This window comes from Apodemus sylvaticus, chromosome 9, assembly GCF_947179515.1.
Source record: "Apodemus sylvaticus chromosome 9, mApoSyl1.1, whole genome shotgun sequence".
Lineage (NCBI taxonomy): Eukaryota > Metazoa > Chordata > Mammalia > Rodentia > Muridae > Apodemus > Apodemus sylvaticus.
The window spans coordinates 76344890-76366647 of NC_067480.1; the positions used below are offsets into that span (position 1 = coordinate 76344890).

Genomic DNA, 21758 nt, shown 5'->3' on the forward strand with positions numbered 1-21758 from the left:
GTACAAGAAGAACTGAGGAGTGGCCCCTGGTTCTGGAAAGACTCAGTGAAGCAGTATAGGGCAAAACCAGAACAGGGAAGTGGGAAGGGGTGGGTGGGAGAACAGGGGGAGGGAAGGGGGCTTATGGGACTTTCAGGGAGTGGGGGCCTAGAAAAGGGGAAATCATTTGAAATGTAAATAAAAAATATATCGAATAAAAAAATGAATATTTATATATAGTGTCTGCAGTAGTTGTATGCTTATTTATTAGTTAAATAAAGCAAATTAAATCAGGCTTAAAAAAAAGAAATCCCAATTTTAAAAAATTACATAGATGAAAGTTATTTGGATGAGAAGGAAACTATGAATTACTTCTGTGTGCTTTTTGAAATGGTTAATAGATTCATATGGGTTAGAGAGGTGACTTGTTAAGTTTCAGGAAGACTACCTGAGTCTCCCCAAACATACAGGCCTGCACCTCCTTACTTTCTTCCTCTTTCCTGATGCCCTCTTTAGACAATATCTATTTAACTACACACCCAACACTGCACCCTCCTGGAGTTGCCTTCCGATTGTCAAAGTTTATAAATGTGTACAACCATGCCTGGCTACATTATGTTTTTTAAATTATTAGCAATATTGTCAATTATTGTTAATAAAAATCACATTTAGTCGTGCTTTTAATTTGTCCTCAAAACCTCTATATTGCATATTCCTAATGAACATTATTGAAGTGGCAAAGGGAGCTTTCCACCTTCATGTATCTTACTTCATCTCTTATGGGAAACAATAAATAAAACAATGTCAGTTGTCTTCATTATCAGTATTTTAAAGTTGCTTATTTTTCTCAATATGATGTGTTCTATAGATAACCCAGGCAAAAGGAATCACAGATTTGTTCTTTTGCACTTAAAGTTAACTCTTTTTGTGAACTTTCTTCAATCACTAACTGTTTCAAATTAAACCAAACTTTATCACTAAGGTGTTTATGCATCCTATGTATAATAAATAGCTTAGATAGTTTAGTGTTGGAGGGTCATGCGTCTCGAATGATAGGGAAGAATTGGCTGTCAGACATGGAAGGGGCAAGGCATTTACTTACTTGAAATTCAAAAATCTTTACTTTAATAAAACTATAGCAGTATTATTCGTTTGTCTTGTTATTTTTAAGAATATATATTTATCTATTAAGATCAATTTGCAGGGTCTGGAAAGATGGCTAAGTGGTTAAGAGCACTGGCTGCTCTTCCAGAGGACTTGAGCTCAATTCTCAGCTACTACAGGGTAGCTCACAACCATCTCTAATGGAGTGTAATGCCCTCTTCTAGTGAGACTGAAGATAGCTACAGTGCACTCATATACATAAAATAAATAAAAAATAAATTGTTTTTAAAAAAAGATAAATTTGCTTGTTGGAGTACCAAATATATCAGAGGGCAGTCTAAATTCCCCATCTTTCTCCCTAAACTACCGGTCACCTTGCATTCCTCAGACCTTGGTGTCCTAGGTACTTAAGGCAATTACACTGTAGGAAGTAGAAGATGATTCTGCTAGGATCCCTATGTACTTTATTGTGAATCTACAATTACATGAAACAATCTGAGTCCTTTATAGTTTACAGGTGACTTAGGAAATCAAGTTTGAGATGACCCACAAACCAAATATTACCACTTAATCCCCTCTACTATTTTTTGTGTGAGTTTAAGTAAGGTAACAAACTCTGGTTTCTAATTACTTCATTTTTATAATTGAATTTTAAGCAGCAAATATGTCATGTGTAAGGAGAATACCAATAAATTTAATGTGTGGAACCAGGACACCTATCATCTATAAGTAACATTGTTAGTACTTCATCTTTCCTTTTTTCTTTTAAATGTCCTATATGTTTTAATCATCTTTCTTTTGATGAAGTTGATCTTTAAGTTGAAAATATATTAGTATGTTAATAATCATATTTATACAGTTACCCATAGTTAATATGGGAGGAATATTTTTTCTTTAATCTTACTGTTCCCTTTAGTTTTAAATACCCACTGAGACTTAGCCCCTCCCAGCTCCCTTTTGTCCCACAGGGCTTAGCTCCAGGATCTATGGTAATCAGTCCCAACCCTCTTCCTTTTCTAACAACCTGGCTTGGCTATGGGAACACCTGCTGCCAGCTGTAACCCAGCCTCTCTATGCACCTTTATTCTGGGAGAGGTCACATCAGTTGCCCACACCCAAGACCCTAGAATCCACAGATAAAGGACACACAGACAGCTGTATATTTTAAAACTTGCCTGCTAGGCACAATTGCTGGGTGCAGAATCTCCTTCCTAGAAAGGCATGACCTCATCAATTATTATCTCCATTTCTGATGCAATGTTCTCCCTGCATGTATTACTGCAGGCCAGAAGCGGGCACCAGGTCCCATTATATATGATCATGGAACACCATGTGGCTGCTGGGAATTGAACTCATGGCCTGTGTAAGAACAACCAGAGCTCTTAACCTCTGAGCCATCTCTCCAGGCCTTCATCTTACACCAGTCAGAATGGCTAAGATTAAAAATTCAGGAGACAGCAGGTGTTGGAGAGGGTGCGGAGAAAGAGGAACACTCCTCCACTGCTGGTGGGGTTGCAAATTGGTACAACCACTCTGGAAAGCAGTCTGGCGGTTCCTCCGAAAACTGGGCACCTCACTTCCAGAAGATCCTGCTATACCACTCCTGGGCATATACCCAGAGGATTCCCCACCATGTAATAAGGATACATGCTCTACTATGTTCATAGCAGCCCTATTTATAATTGCCAGATGCTGGAAAGAACCCAGGTATCCCTCAACAGAAGAGTGGATGCAAAAAATGTGGTATATCTACACAATGGAGTACTATTCAGCCATTAGAAACAATGAATTCATGAAATTCTTAGGCAAATGGATGGAGCTAGAGAACATCATACTAAGTGAGGTAACCCAGACTCAAAAGGTGAATCATGGTATGCACTCACTAATAAGTGGTTATTAACCTAGAAAACTGGAATACCCAAAACATAATCCACACATCAAATGAGATACAAGAAGAAAGCAGGAGTGGTCCCTGGTTCTGGAAAGACTCAGTGAAACAGTATTTGGCAAAACCAGAACGGGGAACTGGGAAGGGGTGGGAGGGAGGACAGGGGACGAGAAGGGGCCTTACGGGACTTTCGGGGAGTGGGGGGGGCTAGAAAAGGGGAAATCATTTGAAATGTAAATAAATTATATCGAATAAAAAAAAATTATCTCCATTTCTCCTCCTGCCCTAAACGTAGTGGCTTGCATTACCTAGCCCCTCCAACATCCTTGGCCACAGCCCATAGTGGAGGCTACAGGCCCTAGCTGCCCCAGTTCATACAGGATTCCTATTGGGAACCAGGAGTCCTACCTGTACCTTTTACCTAGCAATTAGTTCCCAGCCAGGGGATTTTAGTGATGTGGTGGTGATAGCTTGCCTTTGCTTGTGTGTGTGTGTGTCTTTTTTTTTATTTTTATTTTATTTTAATTTTTTTTATTTAGATTGCAAATGATTTCCCCCTTTCTGGGTCCCCACTCCCCACAAGTCCCATAAGCCCTCTTCCGTCCCCCTATTCTTCCATCCACCCCTTCCCACTTCCCTGTTCTGGAATTCCTCTATACTCTTGCACTGAGTCTTTCCAGAACCAGGGGCCACTCCTCCATTCTTTTTGGACATCATTTAATTTGTGGATTATGTCCTGGGTATTCAAAGTTTCTAGGCTACTATCCACTTATCAGTGAGTGCATACCATGATTGATCTTTTGAGACTGGGTTACCTCACTTAGTATGATGTTCTCCAGCTCCATCCATTTGTCTAAGAATTTCATGAATTCATTGTTTCTAATGGCTGAATAGTACTCCATTGTGTAAATATACCACATTTTTTGTATCCATTCCTCCATTGAAGGACACCTAGGTTCTTTCCAGCTTCTGGCTACTGCAAATAGGGCTGCTATGAACATAGTTGAGCATGTGTTCTTATTGCATGCTGAAGAATCCTCTGGATATATGCCCAGTAGTGGTATAACAGGGTCCTCAGGAAGTGACATGCCCAGTTTTCTGAGGAACCGCCAGGCTGATTTCCAAAGTGGTTGCACCATCTTGCAATCCCACCAGCAGTGGAGGAGTGTTCCTCTTTCTCCACATCCTCGCCAGCACCTGCTGTCTCCTGAATTTTTGACCTTAGCCATTCTGACTGGTGTGAGGTGAAATCTCAGGGTTGTTTTGATTTGCATTTCCCTGATGATTAATGATGTTGAACATTTCTTAAGTTGTTTTTCAGCTCTCCGAAGTTCTTCATGTGAAAATTCTTTGTTTAGCTCCGTACCCCACTTTTTAATGGGGTTATTTGGTTCTTTGGGTTCTACTTTCTTGAGTTCTTTGTATATATTAGATATTAGCCCTCTGTTGGATTTAGGGTTGGTGAAGATCCTTTCCCAGTCTGTTGGTTGACGTTTTGTACTTTTGACGGTGTCCTTTGCCTTACAGAAACTTTGTAGTTTTATGAGGTCCCATTTGTCAATTCTTGATCTTAGAGCATAAGCTATTGGTGCTCTATTCAGGAACTTTTCCCCTGTGCCCATGTCCTCCAGGGTCTTCCCCAGTTTCTTTTCTATTAATTTCAGTGTGTCAGGTTTTATGTGGAGGTCCTTGATCCATTTGGAGTTGAGCTTGGTACAAGGAGATAAGAATGGATCAATTCGCATTCTTCTGCATGCTGACCTCCAATTGAACCAGCACCATTTGTTGAAAAGACTCTTTTTTCCACTGGATGCTTTCAGCCCCTTTGTCGAAGACCAAGTGACCATAGGTGTGTTGGTTCATTTCTGGGTCTTCAATCCTGTTCCATTGATCTGCTTGCCTGATAATGTACCAATACCATGCAGTTTTTATCACTATTGCTCTATAGTAGAGTTTAAAGTCTGGGATATTGAATCCCACTGAAGTTCTTTCACTGTTGAGAATAGTTTTTGCTATCCTGGGTTTTTTGTTATTCCAGATGAATTTGAGAATTGCTCTTTCTAGCTCTAAGAAGAACTGGGTTGGGATTTTTATGGGAATAGCATTGAATCTGTAGATTGCCTTTGGCAAGACGGCCATTTTAACTATATTAATCCTGCCAATCCACGAGCATGGAAGGTTTTTCCATTTTCTGAGATCTTCTTCGATTTCCTTCTTCAGAGACCTGAAGTTCTTGTCATATAGGTCTTTCACTTGTTTGATTAGACTCACCCCAAGATACTTCATCCTGTTTGTAGCTATTGTGAAGGGAGTCATTTCCCTAATTTCTTTCACAGTCTGCTTATCCTTTGAATATATAAAGGCTACTGATTTGCTTGCATTGATTTTGTAGCCAGCCACTTTTCTAAAGTTGTTTATCAGCTGTAGGAGTTCTCTAGTAGAGTTTTTAGGGTCACTTAAGTATACGATCATATCATCTGCAAATAGTGATAGTGTGACTTCTTCCTTTCCAATTTGTATCCCTTTGACTTCCTTCTGTTATCTAATTGCTCTAGCTAGGACTTCAAGAACTATATTGAAAAGATATGGAGAGAGGGGGCAGCCTTGTCTAGTCCCTGATTTTAGTGGGATTGATTCAAGTTTCTCTCCATTTAGTTTGATGTTGGCTACCGGTTTGCTGTATATTGCTTTTACTATGTTTAGATATGGGCCTTGAATTCCTGTCCTTTCCAAGACTTTTGGCATGAAAGGATGCTGAATTTTGTCAAATGCTTTTTCAGCATCTAATGCAATGATCATGTGCTTTCTTTCTTTGAGTTTGTTTATGTAGTGGATAGCATTTATGGATTTCCTTATATTGAACCATCCCTGCATCCCTGGGATGAAGCCTACTTGATCATGGTGGATGATTGTTTTGATGTGTTCTTGGATTCGGTGGGCAAGAATTTTATTTAGTATTTTTGCATTGATATTCATAAGAGAAATTGGCCTCAAATTCTCTTTCTTAGTTGGATCTTTGTGTGGTTTTCGTATCAGCGTAATAGTGGCTTCGAAGAAGTAGTTGGGTAGTGTTCCTTCTGTTTCTATTTGGTGGAAAAGTTTGAAGAGTATTGGTGTTAAGTCTTTGAAGGTCTGATAGAATTCTGCACTGAAACCATCTGGTCCTGTGCTTTTTTTGGTTGGAAGCCTATCTCTGACCCCTTCTATTTCTTTAGGGGTTATAGGTCTGTTTAGATAGTCTATTTGATCCTGGTTTAATTTTGGTAATTGGTATCTGTCTAAGAAAATGTCCATTTCCTCCAGATTCTCCAGTTGTGTTGAGTACAGGTTTTTGTAGTAGGTTCTCCATTTTAATTTCTAATTTTGTTAATTTGGATACTTTCTCTGTGCCCTTTGGTTAGTCTGGCTAAGGGTTTATCTATCTTGTTGATTTTTTCAAAGAACCAGCTTTTGGTCTTGTTGATTCTTTGTATGGTTCTCTTGGTTTCTACTTGATTGATTTCAGCCCTGAGTTTGATGATTTCCTGTCTTCTTCTCCTCCTTGGTGAATTAGCTTCTTCTTGTTCCAGGGTTTTCAGTTGTTATATTTATCTTCTAGTGTAAGCTCTCTCGAATTTCTTTTTGGAGGCACTCAAAGCTATGAGTTTTCCTCTTAGCACTGCTTTCATTGTGTCCCATAGATTTGTGTATGTTGTGCCTTCATTTTCATTAAGTTCTAAGAAATCTTTGATTTCTTTCTTTATTTCTTCCTTGACCAAGGTATCATTGAGTAGAGTATTGTTCAGTTTCCATGTGTATGTGGGCTTCCTGTTGTTTTTACTGTTACTAACGACCACTTTTACTCCATAGTGATCTGATAGGAGGCATGGGATTATTTCAATCTTCTTATATTTGTTGAGGTCTATCTTGTGACCAACTATATGATCTATTTTGGAGAAGGTACCATGAGGTGCTTAGAAAAACGTATATTCTTTTGCTTTGGGATAAAAAGTTGTATATATATATGGTTTCTGTTAGTAACGTTCCTACGTTTGCCTTTAGCCATCTGGTTCTCCCAGGAGTTAGATGGTCTTATTGTCACTGGCTGGAGCTTCAACCTACTGTGGATCTTTAAGGTTATTTCTGCAACACTGGATGACTGGGTTTCTTCTGGCACAGATTACTGATATGCTGGCTTCCTCTTTTTGCCTTTGGAGCCCTTCTCAATTTTGCCTCAAGCAATGCTATACTTAGGTTGTCAAGGTCAACCAGGTGTTCTCTGTCTGCTCTATTATGGAGGGAAGAAGTTGTGGTGAGGGTCACTCCCTCTGTTGATACTCACATAGGACACAGGTCCTGTGATGGACTGGCTTGCACATGAACCGCCTATGTGCTCAGTTCCTGAGTGCAGGCAGACCCCTGGTGGTTTGCACCACCAGAAATCTAAAGCTCAGGGTGATACAGTACCTAGTGATCCTTTTGTGTCCCTGCAGACAGCAAATATGGCTGTGGGGCTTCCCTGGGCAGGATATGGGCCTGAGCCTGGAGGACTGGCAGACAAAAGCCGCCTATGTGCTCAGTTCCTGAGTGCAGGCAGACCCCTTGAGGTTTGCACCACCAGAAATCTAAGGCTCAGGGTGTTACAGTACCTAGTGATCCTTTTGTGTCCCTGCAGACAGCAAATATGGCTGCGGGGCTTCTCTCCTTCCACAGCTTCCTGGGCAGGACATGGGCCTGAGCCTGGTGGGCTGGCAGACAAAAGCCACCTAAGTGCTCAGTTCCTGCTTGCATGCAGACCCCTGCTGGTTTGCACCATCAGAAATCTAAAGCTCAGGGTGTTACAGTACCTAGTGATCCTTTTGTGTCCCTGCAGGCAGCTATGGCTGTGGGGCTTCTCTCCAGGGCTCCCTGGGCAGGATAAGGGCTGTGTGTGTGTGTGTGTGTGTGTGTGTGTGTGTGTGTGTGTGTATGTGTGTGTGTGTGTGTGTGTGTGTTTTGAGACAGTGTCTCCCTTTTGTACCTCTGGCCAGCATGGATATCACTATGCTAATGATATAGAACTCCACCTTATAGTTCTGCTTCCTCTGCTTATCAATATGTTTTTCTTTTATATTAGTTCAGCTGATCTGTATTTGTGTTATCTATATTTTTTCTCTGAGCTACTTATTGATCATTTGTGTTTTTAAAAATATGTTCTACTTTTTAAATTTCTAATTGATTTATTTGTGGCATGTGTTAATAGCTCACACTAATTTGAGTTTGTGTATGACAGTTTTTAATTTTCTTTTTTTCAGGAATTCCTTCAAGCCTCTTTTATTATCAAAAGGCAGGCTTTAGGTTTATTTATCTATCCAGTCAGTTGTAAGCCCCTTTATGTAAGCCTATAAAAGTGTTTAATGCATTAATTTGAAACCAGAGAGTAAGCTACATTGTGTCCCCCTATACTGAGAGTCCCTTCCTTTAGATACATGAGTGGTTTGGTTTTAGTTTACAACTGAAACATATGCTGTTCGCCCTGCAGGTCCCTGTTGATATATGTGCATGCACTTACGTTTACATGTATGATATTAAAAATCAGCTAGCTATTTGATCAGTAATTTACCTGAGGTGTAATTTTAAAATATAGATACATAAAATTAGAGTTCAAGGTAAAAGTATAAATCTTTGGAAATTTAAAGTCTGTTGAACAGCAGAGATCTACTATGTTAGAACTAGAGACAGAATTCTTGTTACTTGGGTTTTGTTCAGTTCACAAGTCTGCTCCCCAAGACCCCCATGCTATTCTCAGTCTTTTCCATACAAATAGGTTAAACAGGACTTTTTTTTTTTTTATTCAAGAGGTTTAAGGGAGGGTGAGTGTCTGTTGAATAATCTCCACAGTGATGTGTCCATCTTCTGTGCCATCTGGCTGATGGTGGGACTTAAAGAAGTAATTCTACTTTTTGTGCTCCTACACCCACGAATGGCATTTCTAACAATATACCTAAAAGAAAAAAAGATTTCTACCATAACATATGATGATTTCCTTTATATACCAAGCTAAAACCTTCTAACTTAGTTTCTTTGTACAACTGAGTTTCTAGCTTCAGCACTCTTGAATGAAAAGCATCAAGATACCAGAACAGTTAATCTGATCATCAAGAAGCTACTAAATGTCTAATGGATGTGTAGCATATCTAATTTAGATGCCTAGGACAGAGCAATGACTAACATTTGGATTGGATGGGACAAAACTGTGAGATTAGATTACTAATTATTATATGGCATTTATGAGTTGCTTATTTGGGGAGTTTTCATGTACATTTTCAAAATGCCAGTAGGCTGGGATTCCTGAAAACCATAGACAGTGAAACTGCAAGTAAGGGCCTAAAGGACTATTCATGTCTGCCCTTAGGGAAGCCGGCAGCTGCTTCCTGAGAAAAATAGCTATGAGAAGGCCTGAAGAAATGATTCCACTGTTAAGGGTATTTACTCGCTGCTCTTGCAGAGAGCCTGGTTCATTTCTCACCTGCCACTCCAGTTTCGGTTCCAGGGCATCCATTGTCCTCTAGCCTCCAAGCACTCTGCACCATGTGGTTCACAGGTGGACATATACGCAACACTTATAAAATACAAATAAATAAGTTTTCAAAAAATATACATAAGGAAACCCACTGAAAATAAAATTGAGCATTTGGAAGTGAACAAGAACAAAGCATAGCAGTGCTATCTATGAAGATCACAGCTAAAACCATTTAAGGTCATTCTAACAGATCTATGAAAATCACAGCTAAAACCGTTTAAGGTCATTCTAACAGATCTATGAAGATCACAACGTAAAACCATAGCAGTGCATGTCTATGAAGATCACAGCTAAAACCGTTTAAGTTCATTCTAACATATCTATGAAGATCACAGCTAAAGCCATTTATGTTCATACTAACATAACAATGCATGTCTATGAAGATCAAAGCTAAAGCCTCTTATGTTCATGCTAACATAACAATGTCCATACTAACATAACAATGTATAGCTATGAAGATCAAAACCCATTTATGTTCATGCTAAGAAAAATTAATTTAGAAAGTGGATTGGATAACTATGTAAACAAATTGTTAGTTAATACAGAGACAAAAATTTTTTTCCAAATAATATCTAGACAAAAATTACACTGGGATCTTAGGAATATTTTGGTAATATCAACTTTTTTCTGTTGAGTGAAGAAGTCATTGCTGTGATTTACATTGACCATGCCAGATGCCTTGAATATCACCCTGTATATGTCTGCCCTTGAGAATATGCAATTTCATGCCATGCATAGTAGCACACATCTTAAATTCCAGGAATCGGAAGATAGAGGGAGGAAGATAGATCTCTGTGAGTTCAAGGGACAGGCTGGTCTACATAGTGAGTTTCAGGACAGCTGGGATTACTTAGAGTGAGACCTTGTCTCAAAAGTAAATGAAAACAAATTATAATTTGTCTCTGTAAGTATACTATTTGCACATTTCTTTTCTGAAAATCCTCAACATGTGTTCCAATTTTTTTTACTTTCTTTCTTTTTTATTTTTTTTATTTTCTATATTCTTTGTTTACATTCCAAATGCTTTCCCTTTTCCCAGTTCCCCCCTCCCCATATGTCCCACAAGTCCTCTTCTCTCCATCCATTCTTCAATTACCTCTCTCCCTTTTCTCTGTCACGGTACTCCCCTACAATGCTTTAAATATTTAAATATACTTTAAAAAGATGTCCTCAAGGGTCTTCCCCAGTTTCTTTTCTATTAGTTTCAGTGTGTCTGGTTTTATGTGGAGGTCCTTAATCCACTTGGAGTTGAGCTTAGTACAAGGTGCCTCAGTCATCCATTCGTTGATACTATGTGCTAATCTAGAAACCATCCTACTCCTGGGAACCATCTTAAGACATAGAGCTGCTTTGAAATGGGAAATTGGATTTTTCTAAATAAACAACCATGTCAAAATTCATGGAAAACAGTTTATTTCTGATACTACATCTATTCCGCAGTGTATGGTACACCAATTAGTCTTCCCTCTTCTCAGTCTCTGTCTTTTCCTTCCTCCCTCTCATTTTTAAACATTTTGATATTGTTCAGAGAAGAGCCTCCATGTTTGGATTTCATTGATCATATTTTTAAAATCATTTTTTAAAACTACATATCTAGCCCAAACAAGTTACCATGATGTTAAAATAACTGAGGTTGAGTAGGACGGCAGTTCAGATTTAGTAGAAGTTACAGAAAGATGTTTTTCTTACATATCTATTAAATATTCAAGAAACACCAGTGTAACATGAAATGACAAAGTTACTCCAGTTTCATCATAGAGATTGCCTATTCTACAGAACATAAAATTAAGTTCAAGATTTCAAGTATTTATTTATTCCAAACCTGAGTCAGAACTTTTCAATACATTTTAGCGTGTGTCCATGTATGAACTAATCCTCATCTTTTTCTAAGTGGCACTTCACTGCATAAGGACATCCTTTACCTAGATGTTTAAAGAAATTACTTTAAGCTTGTGGGAAATTGTACATTACATTTTTCTGTGTGTGTGTGTGTGTGTGTGTGTGTGTATAACGATATACCCTAATGTTTCATTACAGAGGAGAGAAAGGCTTGAAATAAGAGTAACTTCTGAAAAATTCCTGGTAACAGGAAACAAGAAGTCAGTAGAGTTACTAATTTCCTTTTAGAGACTCGGAGTTCCCTCATTACCTGTGATTTAAGCTAAAAATGGGTAATTACAGATAACATGAGTGCTTGTCTGGTTGATCTCGGCACCTGCAGTCCTAGTGTTGCCGCTTGCCATGTCTGGTGCCACACTTTATAGTCTGATGCTGACATACGTAATTTATACTTGCCATATTTCTGTTGATTCTGAGTTAGATGGTTCCTGTTCTTTTTGTAAAGTATTTTCAAAATCATTCCTTCAAATGGTATTACATACAATACTGGAATTATGATATACTCGTTTGGCTGTTAGACTTCCTTATTGTATTTTATTTATTAAATATAAACTAGAAACAGATTTAAAATTGTCTCTTTGTATTTGCCTTTATAACCTCCTTAACTTTCTTTTCCACATTCTTATTCTTGCACTTCTTACTGTGATATAACCCTTTTCTTCCCCCACTGAACAGTTCCTTTATTTATTAGATGCAAAATAACTGGCATGTCCACATGATAGAGATTTCCAGTATCATACTCTTGGTAGTCTGTATACTCCTTCCCCTTCCCATGCTGCTTTGAGTTTTATTCCCCCACCTCTTTTACGCTGTGTTGTATGCTGTGTTGAGGTTTTATATTATTCCTAAGGGACACGGTTCACCTACAGATATGGGAAAGTAGGTTAGAAATCATCATCCAAATAAGACACTCTGTCTATAGACTATAGATATATTCTGTAGTTTATCTTTGTAATTTAGACCACTGATTAAACTTCTCTAAATTTAGCATATAATTATGCACTACTTCAGTTACAAATTATTAACAATAGATTTAGAAGGAACCAATTAGAACTCCAACAGAATGAGTAAGACCTGTGCACATTCAAACAAGAAGTCATTTGCAATGAATGCCTTTCTGAGATGGAAAATGAGTTTTCTTTAATGGAGTGATACTTATTAGTGCATTAACCACACCCCTGGACAGGACTCAGGCTTAACAATAGTTGACTAACACAAAACTGACTTCATGTTGTTTTCTTGTTCTTGTGCTCAGTGTGTTCTCGTGTGTGTGTGTGTGTGTGTGTGTGTGTGTGTGTGTGTTTGTGTGTATGTGTGTGTGTGATCTGTGTGTGGATCTGTGTTTGTGCACATGTTTTAGGACTTTGGTTTTGGCTTAGCCTTTGACTTTTTTAAAAAAGAAAAAATATGAAATGGGATGGGAAGAGAAGGTGTATAGCAAGGAATTGAAGGAGGAAAAGAAGATGACCAAAATATGTTGTGAAAAATACATATTTTGAAACATGAAAAATTTAAAAAGGTTTTACATCAATTGCTTAAAATTGGAAATAGATATCTTTGTAATCACTCTCTGTATTCATTTATTGATTATTCAGGAGTAATTTTATAGATTGTGTGTTATGACACATACTTTAATCTCAATACTCATGAAGTAGAGGCAAGTGGATCTATGAGAGTTTAAGTTCTCTCTGATTCAAGCTAGCCAAGACTACACAGTGAGATGATCTACTTAAAAGAAACAGAATGATTCCATGTCAAAAACAAAAACCAGAAAAACAAGCCATTGCAGGAGGTTAACTATAGAACTAAGTGATGTCATCAATTGCTGAAAACAACTTTTCTGGTTTGTTGGTTGAGTTTAGAGTTTTTTGAGGAACAATTGCTCAGTTTCTACAGCCTTGGCCAGTTTTATTCACTCAAAGTAGTCTCTTTGAGAAGTACCTGGGTAATTTCAAGTTCTTAATACCACTTTATCATATGAATTCAAGGCCTCCACCACTAATCCATTATCTGCATCTAATGGCTGATTGTTTTCAGGGATCTGGTGCCTGCAATGGTAGAGTCCTTGCCACTTGGTGGCACTAATGCTTTTTTTAAAGTAGTGTCTAGGTCTCTCCACACAAACTCAGGGAACATCAAAGAAAAAAGGACATAAGGTTTTTAGAGTCAGACAGAGGGCCAGGATGTCCGCTGCAACGTTTGTGTCTTCTATACACAACAGGGAGCTTCACCCATGAACTTTCGATGACACAGTTGTCTGAATAACACACAAACAGGGACACCATTAGTTGCTAAGCCATGAGGGATGAAGGATATCACTCATACAAAGCCGCACTTCTCAGTGAAGAGCTGTAGTGACGGCCATGGCAGGGAGATATATCTTCCCTAAGGATGAGCCCATCTAACTGGCTATCCAGGACCAAATGGCATGCCTTATAAACATTCATTTGAGCAATACTAACTAAGAGGACTTAGGAAGCTCTACTTCTATATTAGATTGTGTGTTTATAAAACAATAATATTAATGAAAAAGAAACCCACTAATTTCAGTTATTTGGGGATATGTGGGAGGGGGTTGAGGTAGGACAGGAAGTGAGGAAATCATGTCAATACATTATTCATATGAAATCTTTTAAAAGTAAAAAGTTAAAGAGGTCTTAAACATTTAATATACCAGGCCATTCTTCACTACTTGTAGTCATAACACATCTTCCTCAGTCTGACTATTAAAGACTTTTTTTCTGCCTTTACATTGAATATTAACTCATGTCTGAGGGAGACAAACAGATTGTGGTTTTTTTTCCTGCTTAATAGACAGAGCTCATTTCCCTTGTGTCTGGATTGTTCTGTATCTTTTAGTTTACTTGTTCTAGAAAGGCACTTTTCCTAATTTACATTGATTTTTTTTTCTTCCTCTTGCGAGCAGTTTTATTTTTCTAATTATTTGTTTCCTTGTTTGACAAGAGAAGTTAAAGACGCATAACTAAAGAGGCTGTTTCCTATAAGGGCTAAAATTGTTTTGCCTAAAATATTACAATTAGTATTTTAGCATTTGGTGACATTATTGTCAGGTTTTTGGCAGCTCAGATTACTTGCTACCCTCTATGTTTACTTGTGTGCACATATATCTGTCTATCTAAAATATAGCATAAATATAATTTCCTGAATACTTCTCCTTTAATTTTGCTAAATATTGAAACTGAAAAACCTCTACTAGCACGGTTTTTCGTATTTCTTATTATTTTATCTTAAGTTCAGAATCAGTTCTATCACTCATATTTATGCTCATTAACAAAGGAATTATTTTCATTTGCTAGTCTATTTAACTTCAGATAGATCTTTTCTTGTTACAAAAACTTCAGTATGAACTATGAGTTTAATTATTTATATTTGGTGTTTTAATTATAATAAAACCATTTTTTCTAACTCAAAAACGTTAAGCTTACAATCATTATTTTAAAATTCATGCATTCACTACTCATTTTCACACCTCAATGTAGCTCTATGAATTCTAAGCACTTAATAAATGCTTCATAAATATTACTTTATATTATAGTGTATTGGTCAAATACTATTCCATAGAAGAGACAGTAGATTACCTTAAAATTTTTATATGCCTTTTTTGTTAGAGCTTTCCTCAATTTGAAATCTTATACCTTAATTGGAACTATACATATGAATAAGCTTAAATAATTGTAAATTTCAGTGATGTTTCTAATTTCATTTGCCTCAGTTTCCTTTTCTCTGCAGTCAAGGTACAGGATCTTATTCATGGTAACTAACAACTGTGTTCTATTATTTAGAAAGCACATAACTTGACCTTAAAAGCTTGCTTTCCTTGACAGGATAGGGTGGCAGTCCTGCCACTAGCAATACTTAACCTTCTGTAGCTTCTGTATTCACCACTGTGAATAGGAACTCATTTTGGAAGAGACTGGACATCACTAATTCATACTTTTCCCTATCCAGAATTACTGATGTTTTCAGGTCATGAGAGTGCTTGTTTTTGTTTTGTTCTTTACAAATTAAGTTTAATATTGGATTCAAAGTCTGTTCTTTTTGTTGACAGGCCACAAGCGGAGAGATATCCCTCTAATTTGTGCTTTCTGATCATGTTTTAATATTGATTGCTAAGTACTTCATAAAAACACAATATGGGTGTATCTGTGGAAGTCTTATGAATTGAGAAAACATTCATTTATTATTTATATTTAATCCACTAAGTCCAAATGTATATGGGCCTGGATTCATCTATAGGGACATCTACCCGTGGCCACACTCCTAAAGAAAAGTGACTCTTTGTATTAGTTAAGGTTCTCTAGAATAACAACTTAAAGAACGTATCTTATAGAATAAATTTATTAGGATGACTTAGAGGCTGAGGCCCAACTACTCCAACAATGCCTGCCTATGAATGGATGGTCCAGTATCCAGTAATTTTTCAGTCTGTGAGGTTGGATGTCTCAGCTTGTCTTCAGTATATGCCAGAATCCTGAAGTGGCTTTAATATCAGGGAAGGAATTGGCTTTCTAGGGAGGCAAGCACAAACAGGCAGAGAGAAAACTTTCCTTTTTCCATGCTTTTATATAGGCTTCCAGCAGAAGGCATAGCCCAAATTAGAGATAGATCTTCCCAACGCAAAAGATCTGGCTTAAAGATGTACCTTGCCACCTCCAAGATCCAGATTGAAGGTGTGTCTTCCCAATTCAGAGATCTTCTACTTTAAATAAGCAAAAATTTCCTCACAGGCATGCCCTCCATTTGGCGGTTTTATTTAATTCCAGATGTAGTCAAAGTCAACAACCAAGAATAGCCATCTCTCTTCTCCCCAGGCAGCTGTCAACTACCAAGCACCATAGTGAGGTTGGGGCTCCTCAGCAGCTGCCCCCCTCCCTGCTGTATGATGGAGTGAGTGTATAACAGACTTGATTGACCTCAGGCAGGACATGTGTAGATAACCACAACTGCTGGGAATATGTGAGTTCAATGCCATCCTGCTACTTTTGAAAATAACTTTGCCCTGCACCAGAGACTGAAATGCCTATGCCACTTTGTCCCAGTCCTTAAAACAGTTTCTCAATACAGATATTATGTCTTTTCTCAACATCAATGGAATTTGGCCAATGACAGCCTTGCGTTCTGAGGTTTCAGTAGTTTTCTCCTTTAGGATATCTTTCTTCAGAGGTGTATTTGACGTTTTGGCTTTGATAATGAATTTTACATCTCATGTCAATTTTATTGTAGTATTATGGAATTTTGCAGTAATTTCATGAAGGCAATCTCAATAGCCTCAACTGTCAACAAATGATTCTTAATGTTTAGTTCAGTTGCATGGTGGTAGGAATGTGAGTCTGATTCCTCTAGTCAGCCTCAGAAAATGGTTTGGGACAATTAATTTCCAATTGTTTCCCAGTTGAGCAGATTTACTTGTATATTAATGAGGCACAGGTGTTGGGCCCATGGCTCCTGCATGCCTGGGAGGTATATTCAGTTGTTTATCTACCCAGCCATAGGTATTGCAAAAAATTCAGGCTTGCCTGTAACAGTTTTTTGTTTGTTTGTTTGTTTGTTCTTTACACTGAGGCTTTTACATTTTTTGACGTTTTCTTGAAATTTCCATGTACCTGTTAACATTTTCACACTGAACATGTAGAAAGAAGTTGTGGAGATTTCAATAGGAAAGAGCATGCACAGTTTAAAAAGGGTGCTATTATTTTACTTGCCTACCAGGAAAGGAAACTGACTGGCCTACCAGGAAAGAAAACAGGATTATTCAGAGTTATTTCATGTGTGAAGTCTGTATAACTAAGAGTACTTCTCCGTTACATAATTTTGAAACAGATATATTTAACAGATAATTGTGTCATATGTTCTTATTAAAACTCATTTTTCTTATACATTCACTGAACTACACTGTCAGTGTTTTACAGGAAATGGAATAGCCTCCATAGACATTACAAAATTCAAAACTAGGATAATTATAGCGATCTACATATTCATTAAATCTACAGAAGAACTGTGTCCAAGAAGACAGCCATTCGTTCAGATACAGAACACCACTAAGTGCATACATTTTAAAAGTTAAATTTCTTAGGCTATTTAAAATTAGTTTCCTGTAGCACTCCTCTTGTAGTAGAAGGATTTTAACAAAAGGACACCCTGATCTGGTTTCTTTCCTACAGGAAAGAATGGGAAGAACTATTTGTAAACAACAATTACTTGGCAACAATAAGACAGAAGGGGATTAATGGGCAGCTGAGAAGCAGCAGGTTCCGCAGCATTTGCTGGAAGGTAAGAAGAAAATATTTATTTATAGTTTGTGGTTGCAATCTATCAACACATTACCTGATGTCGAGGAAGACTACTACACAGGGATCACTCAATTGTCAGGATATTTCTCTCCAACTTTTTAGCATTCATGTTTCTCGTTCATAGGACATTTACTAATAATGTCAAACCACCTGGGCAAGTGGAGCTAGCAAATGAATGTTCTTGAAGTAGCTCTTCTCATCTCCTTTAGTGGTGAACATTTCAGAGCTGCATTATTAAATTACCCTAAGGAGGGTTTTTCTGATTTTCTTGGAAGTTGGGCAGGAGAAGTTGAGGGTAAGCTTGAGGTTCCTGTTATGGGAGCATCTGCCAGTTAGTCATTCCTTTGTCTTCCTAGGAAGCACACTGAAAGGCTTCACAGTCTTTTGTTTGAGATATAAAATGGAGGCAACCAGGAGAGGAGAAGGAAATTGGGTCATTCTCCTTCAGAGAAAAAGAGTCATTGGTCACCAAAACTGGGAATTGATAATCTGCAGTTATCATTTTAATTGCTTTGAAAAATTAGCCCTTTTCCTTTTCGAAAATGAATGGATTTGGGTGTGGACTTAGTTTTAAATGACCTCTATCAGTATTTTAAGACTATCTGCATAAATTGATCCTAAGAGTTTGTACAAATCAAAAAAAAGTTAGAAATACATGATTTATTAAATAGTTCTGGATTTGATAATTTAGATTTAATAATGAAAATACATTTTTCTATTTTTAGAAGCAGGCAGGAGACCTGCTGCTAGAAAATTTATATTGAAATATTTGTGTCCCACCCTCACTCTCTGTTGTTTAACTTTAAATATATTTCATTTACTAAAATAAGCCAGAAGTCTAGATTCATTTTATTATTGTATTAAACTAAATTAAATCAAATTTGTCATTTTAAGAATGCTTATTTTCATAAGATGATTGCCAGTTATAAATTACATTCTCTGCTGTAAAAGGAATGGCTCCACTTCTTTGACTATGTCCTCAGTTCTCAGATTGCTTGGTGTTCTACTTTCTTAAAACAGAACATTAAATCTAGGAATTGCTTACTAGGTGTTGAATGCAGTAATATCCTGTCCTAGCATTCCCAGGAAGGGTAGACTTGAACCTCCATGAATGTTTCTCTTTATTTAGAATAAATCTTCAAGAAAGCTTAAATATATTTTGTGCTTTACATTTTTAATTCTTGCTTTTAACCTTTGCGTTTAAATTTTATTTGGTTTTAAATTTTATGAGCATCTTATCTGGAATTGAAATGAGAATGTTATAAATTGAGTGTTTCTTTGAATTTTCAAACAATTTTATTAGCTTGGTTTCATATTTAGCAGATTTTTTTTATACAAAGTTTTCTCTACTTTTCCCCCCAACAGCTCTTTCTTTGTGTTCTTCCTCAAGATAAAAGTCAGTGGATAAGTAGAATTAAAGAACTAAGAGCCTGGTATAGCAATATTAAAGAAATAGTAAGTAAATGTTTCTACTGAAATTATTTGCTTATGCTTACTTTAAAGTTCACTAGCCTCTAATCATTCTGTATCTCTTTCTTTATCAGCATATCACTAATCCAAGGAAAGTTGTTGGCCAACAGGATCTGATGATCAACAATCCCCTTTCACAAGATGAAGGAGTAAAGTTCCTTTTTATTACTTTTGTTTGTTTGCTTGACTGTTTTTAAATCATCTCGTGTGTGTGTGTGTGTGTGTGTGTGTGTGTGCGTGTGCGTGTGCGTGTGCGTGTGCATGTGCATGTGGTCTGCATATATGTCTGTGTATCATGTGTGTACCTGGTGCCTTTGGAAACCACAAGAGCCTGAAGAGTGCCTAGAACTCGAGTAGTAAATACCTGGTAGTGGTAAACCACAGGAGGCTTTGGGGACTGTCAGAATCTACACCATAGTAATTTTTCTTTAAGTTAGCCACTGTACTATAAATTATTTCTTGCTTTTTAAATATAGGAATGATCTATTTTTGAAAAGTGAATAATGTTTTAGGTTGGCTGTTGCCTTCCAAAGTATATTTCATTTTTTTTGTAAATTTATATAATCGAATTTGACTTTAAACATACTTACATTAATATGAGCTGGGTTTTCGTATAAAACTGGCTATTTGTTTTCTTGGACTGTTTTCCTTGATGGAAAAATTTATAGACTTTGGCTAATTTAATTAAAAACATTAATCCATTAGAACATAGGGAAATAAATGGGTTATCTATTTGTTCCTGGCTAACTTTCAGTCTAAATAATTAACTGCTAGTTATAGATTTGTGTACACAGTCTAAGATTAATTTTTTCATGATCAAAATTAAACTTTTTGGTACTTGCCACCAAGCCTGACTACTTTGTTCAAATTCTTAAGGGGTGTGTGTGTGTGTGTGTGTGTGTGTGTGTGTGTGTGTCAGTGTGTCAGTGTGTGTTATAAGGAATGGCACTAGCAGGAAGAGCAAGGGGTCTCTTAAGAACTAACTCTAAAGTTGAAGAACATCCACATGAGAAGAAAACTGCTGTGTCAGGGTTGCAGTGGAAAGGGAGGTCCTTAGAACCACCTTAGAAGGTCTACTGAGCAGCACCTTCCTTGGAAGAAAGGAAGCACTCACTGCCCATAATGATTCTGAAGAAGCTCACATTCCTGAGAAGTTTAGGAACAGTTATTCCTTAACAGGGACTATATAACTTATTCACTTGCTACTACTCTGTACCTGAGTATTTAGCTGAATAATTCTTCCTCACTTTACAGATATATTAGGTTTTTTTCTGAGGCATAAACTTTTCCACAGCACCATAAAATATCAAGTAATTTTTGGATGGTTACTTTTCTTCAGACTGAGCCCCACTGCATGGCCTGTCTAGACTGAAACTCACTATGTAGACCAGGCTGGCCTCACACTTAAAGAGATTTGCCTGATCTACCTTCTTCTGCCTCCAGACTGAGAGGATTAAATGTATGTGCCACCCAACCCTCTTCTTAAGTAAGTTTTAGACTTTTCCTGTAAGTTTCCATTTTGAACACTTGTGTACATGCCTTCCAGTTTCAGAAAGAGCAGCAGTAGTGCCTTCATCCTGCAGAGCTGATAGAAACTTCACAAGTACACACAGTAAGGGATGAAAAATGGATACTTTCAAATTAGACTATATTTTAATAAAAATTATTTCTGTCTGAGGTTCCTATCTAAGAAGTCCAAAATGACAGCTTACAGAAGAATAAATTCAATCACTTAAAATTACTAAATTGAAGTCATAAAAGTCAAGCAGTGTGAGATTATTCTAATTAAGTTGTTCTCATTTTTTTCCAGAGTCTTTGGAACAAGTTCTTTCAAGATAAAGAACTACGGTCCATGATTGAGCAAGATGTCAAAAGAACGTATGTAGAGCTATGTTTTGTCCACTTATTCAGAATAGTGCTACTTCTTTGTAATGTTAACAACATGTAAGTCCCACTGACTTCAGTATTCCACATGCTTTGATGAAAAGTTATTCTTTTGAAATAAATTTTCATTCTTTCATGGATTATCCAGTTATATTCAGGGTATCAGAAAGTTTATATTCTGGAGGTATTCTGAGGGTTAGTAACACCATGTGAGCAAACTTCTCTTTGGTCCAAGTTATATATAGTCTCAGGGGTAAGGTCAAATAAATTTAGGCTATAGACAGAATGACATCTTGGCTTGGAAACATTATTCTGGATATTCTGAATAGCAATGGATAAGATGATGGTAATCTAAATTAAAACCCTAACCTATTAGTATAACTTGGAGGGTCACAAAGCACTTTCTAAGAGTAGTCCATGTTTTCGAAGAACAGAGATTAAAAGACTCTTGTTTCCTTAAAGTTTTCTCACAAGGTCTCAGAAATCTCCAGATACAGCTTCATTTGTAGACCATGTTCAGAAATAGCATAAAAGTGTCTATGGGCGGAACCATTCATCTGTATTAGAAAATGCCTTGTCTCAGAGGACTGAGAAGCTCCTAGGCTAATTTCACTTTCTCATAGTCAATAACCCTGGGCCAAGAGGCCAGAATTTCCTGAACACTTAATTGGTATGAAAAGAA

General features: G+C 37.2%; 1 protein-coding gene across 1 annotated transcript in view; it reads left to right on the plus strand.

Annotated features, from left to right (window-relative positions):
- Window positions 1-21758, plus strand: part of Tbc1d5 (TBC1 domain family member 5) — a 533074-nt gene that overhangs the window by 253509 nt on the left and 257807 nt on the right. Inside the window, exons 6-9 of the mRNA XM_052191804.1 lie at window positions 17594-17702; window positions 19088-19177; window positions 19267-19341; window positions 21003-21070. Of these exons, the coding sequence (XP_052047764.1) occupies window positions 17594-17702; window positions 19088-19177; window positions 19267-19341; window positions 21003-21070 (342 nt within the window). The remainder of the gene's footprint in view (window positions 1-17593; window positions 17703-19087; window positions 19178-19266; window positions 19342-21002; window positions 21071-21758) is intronic.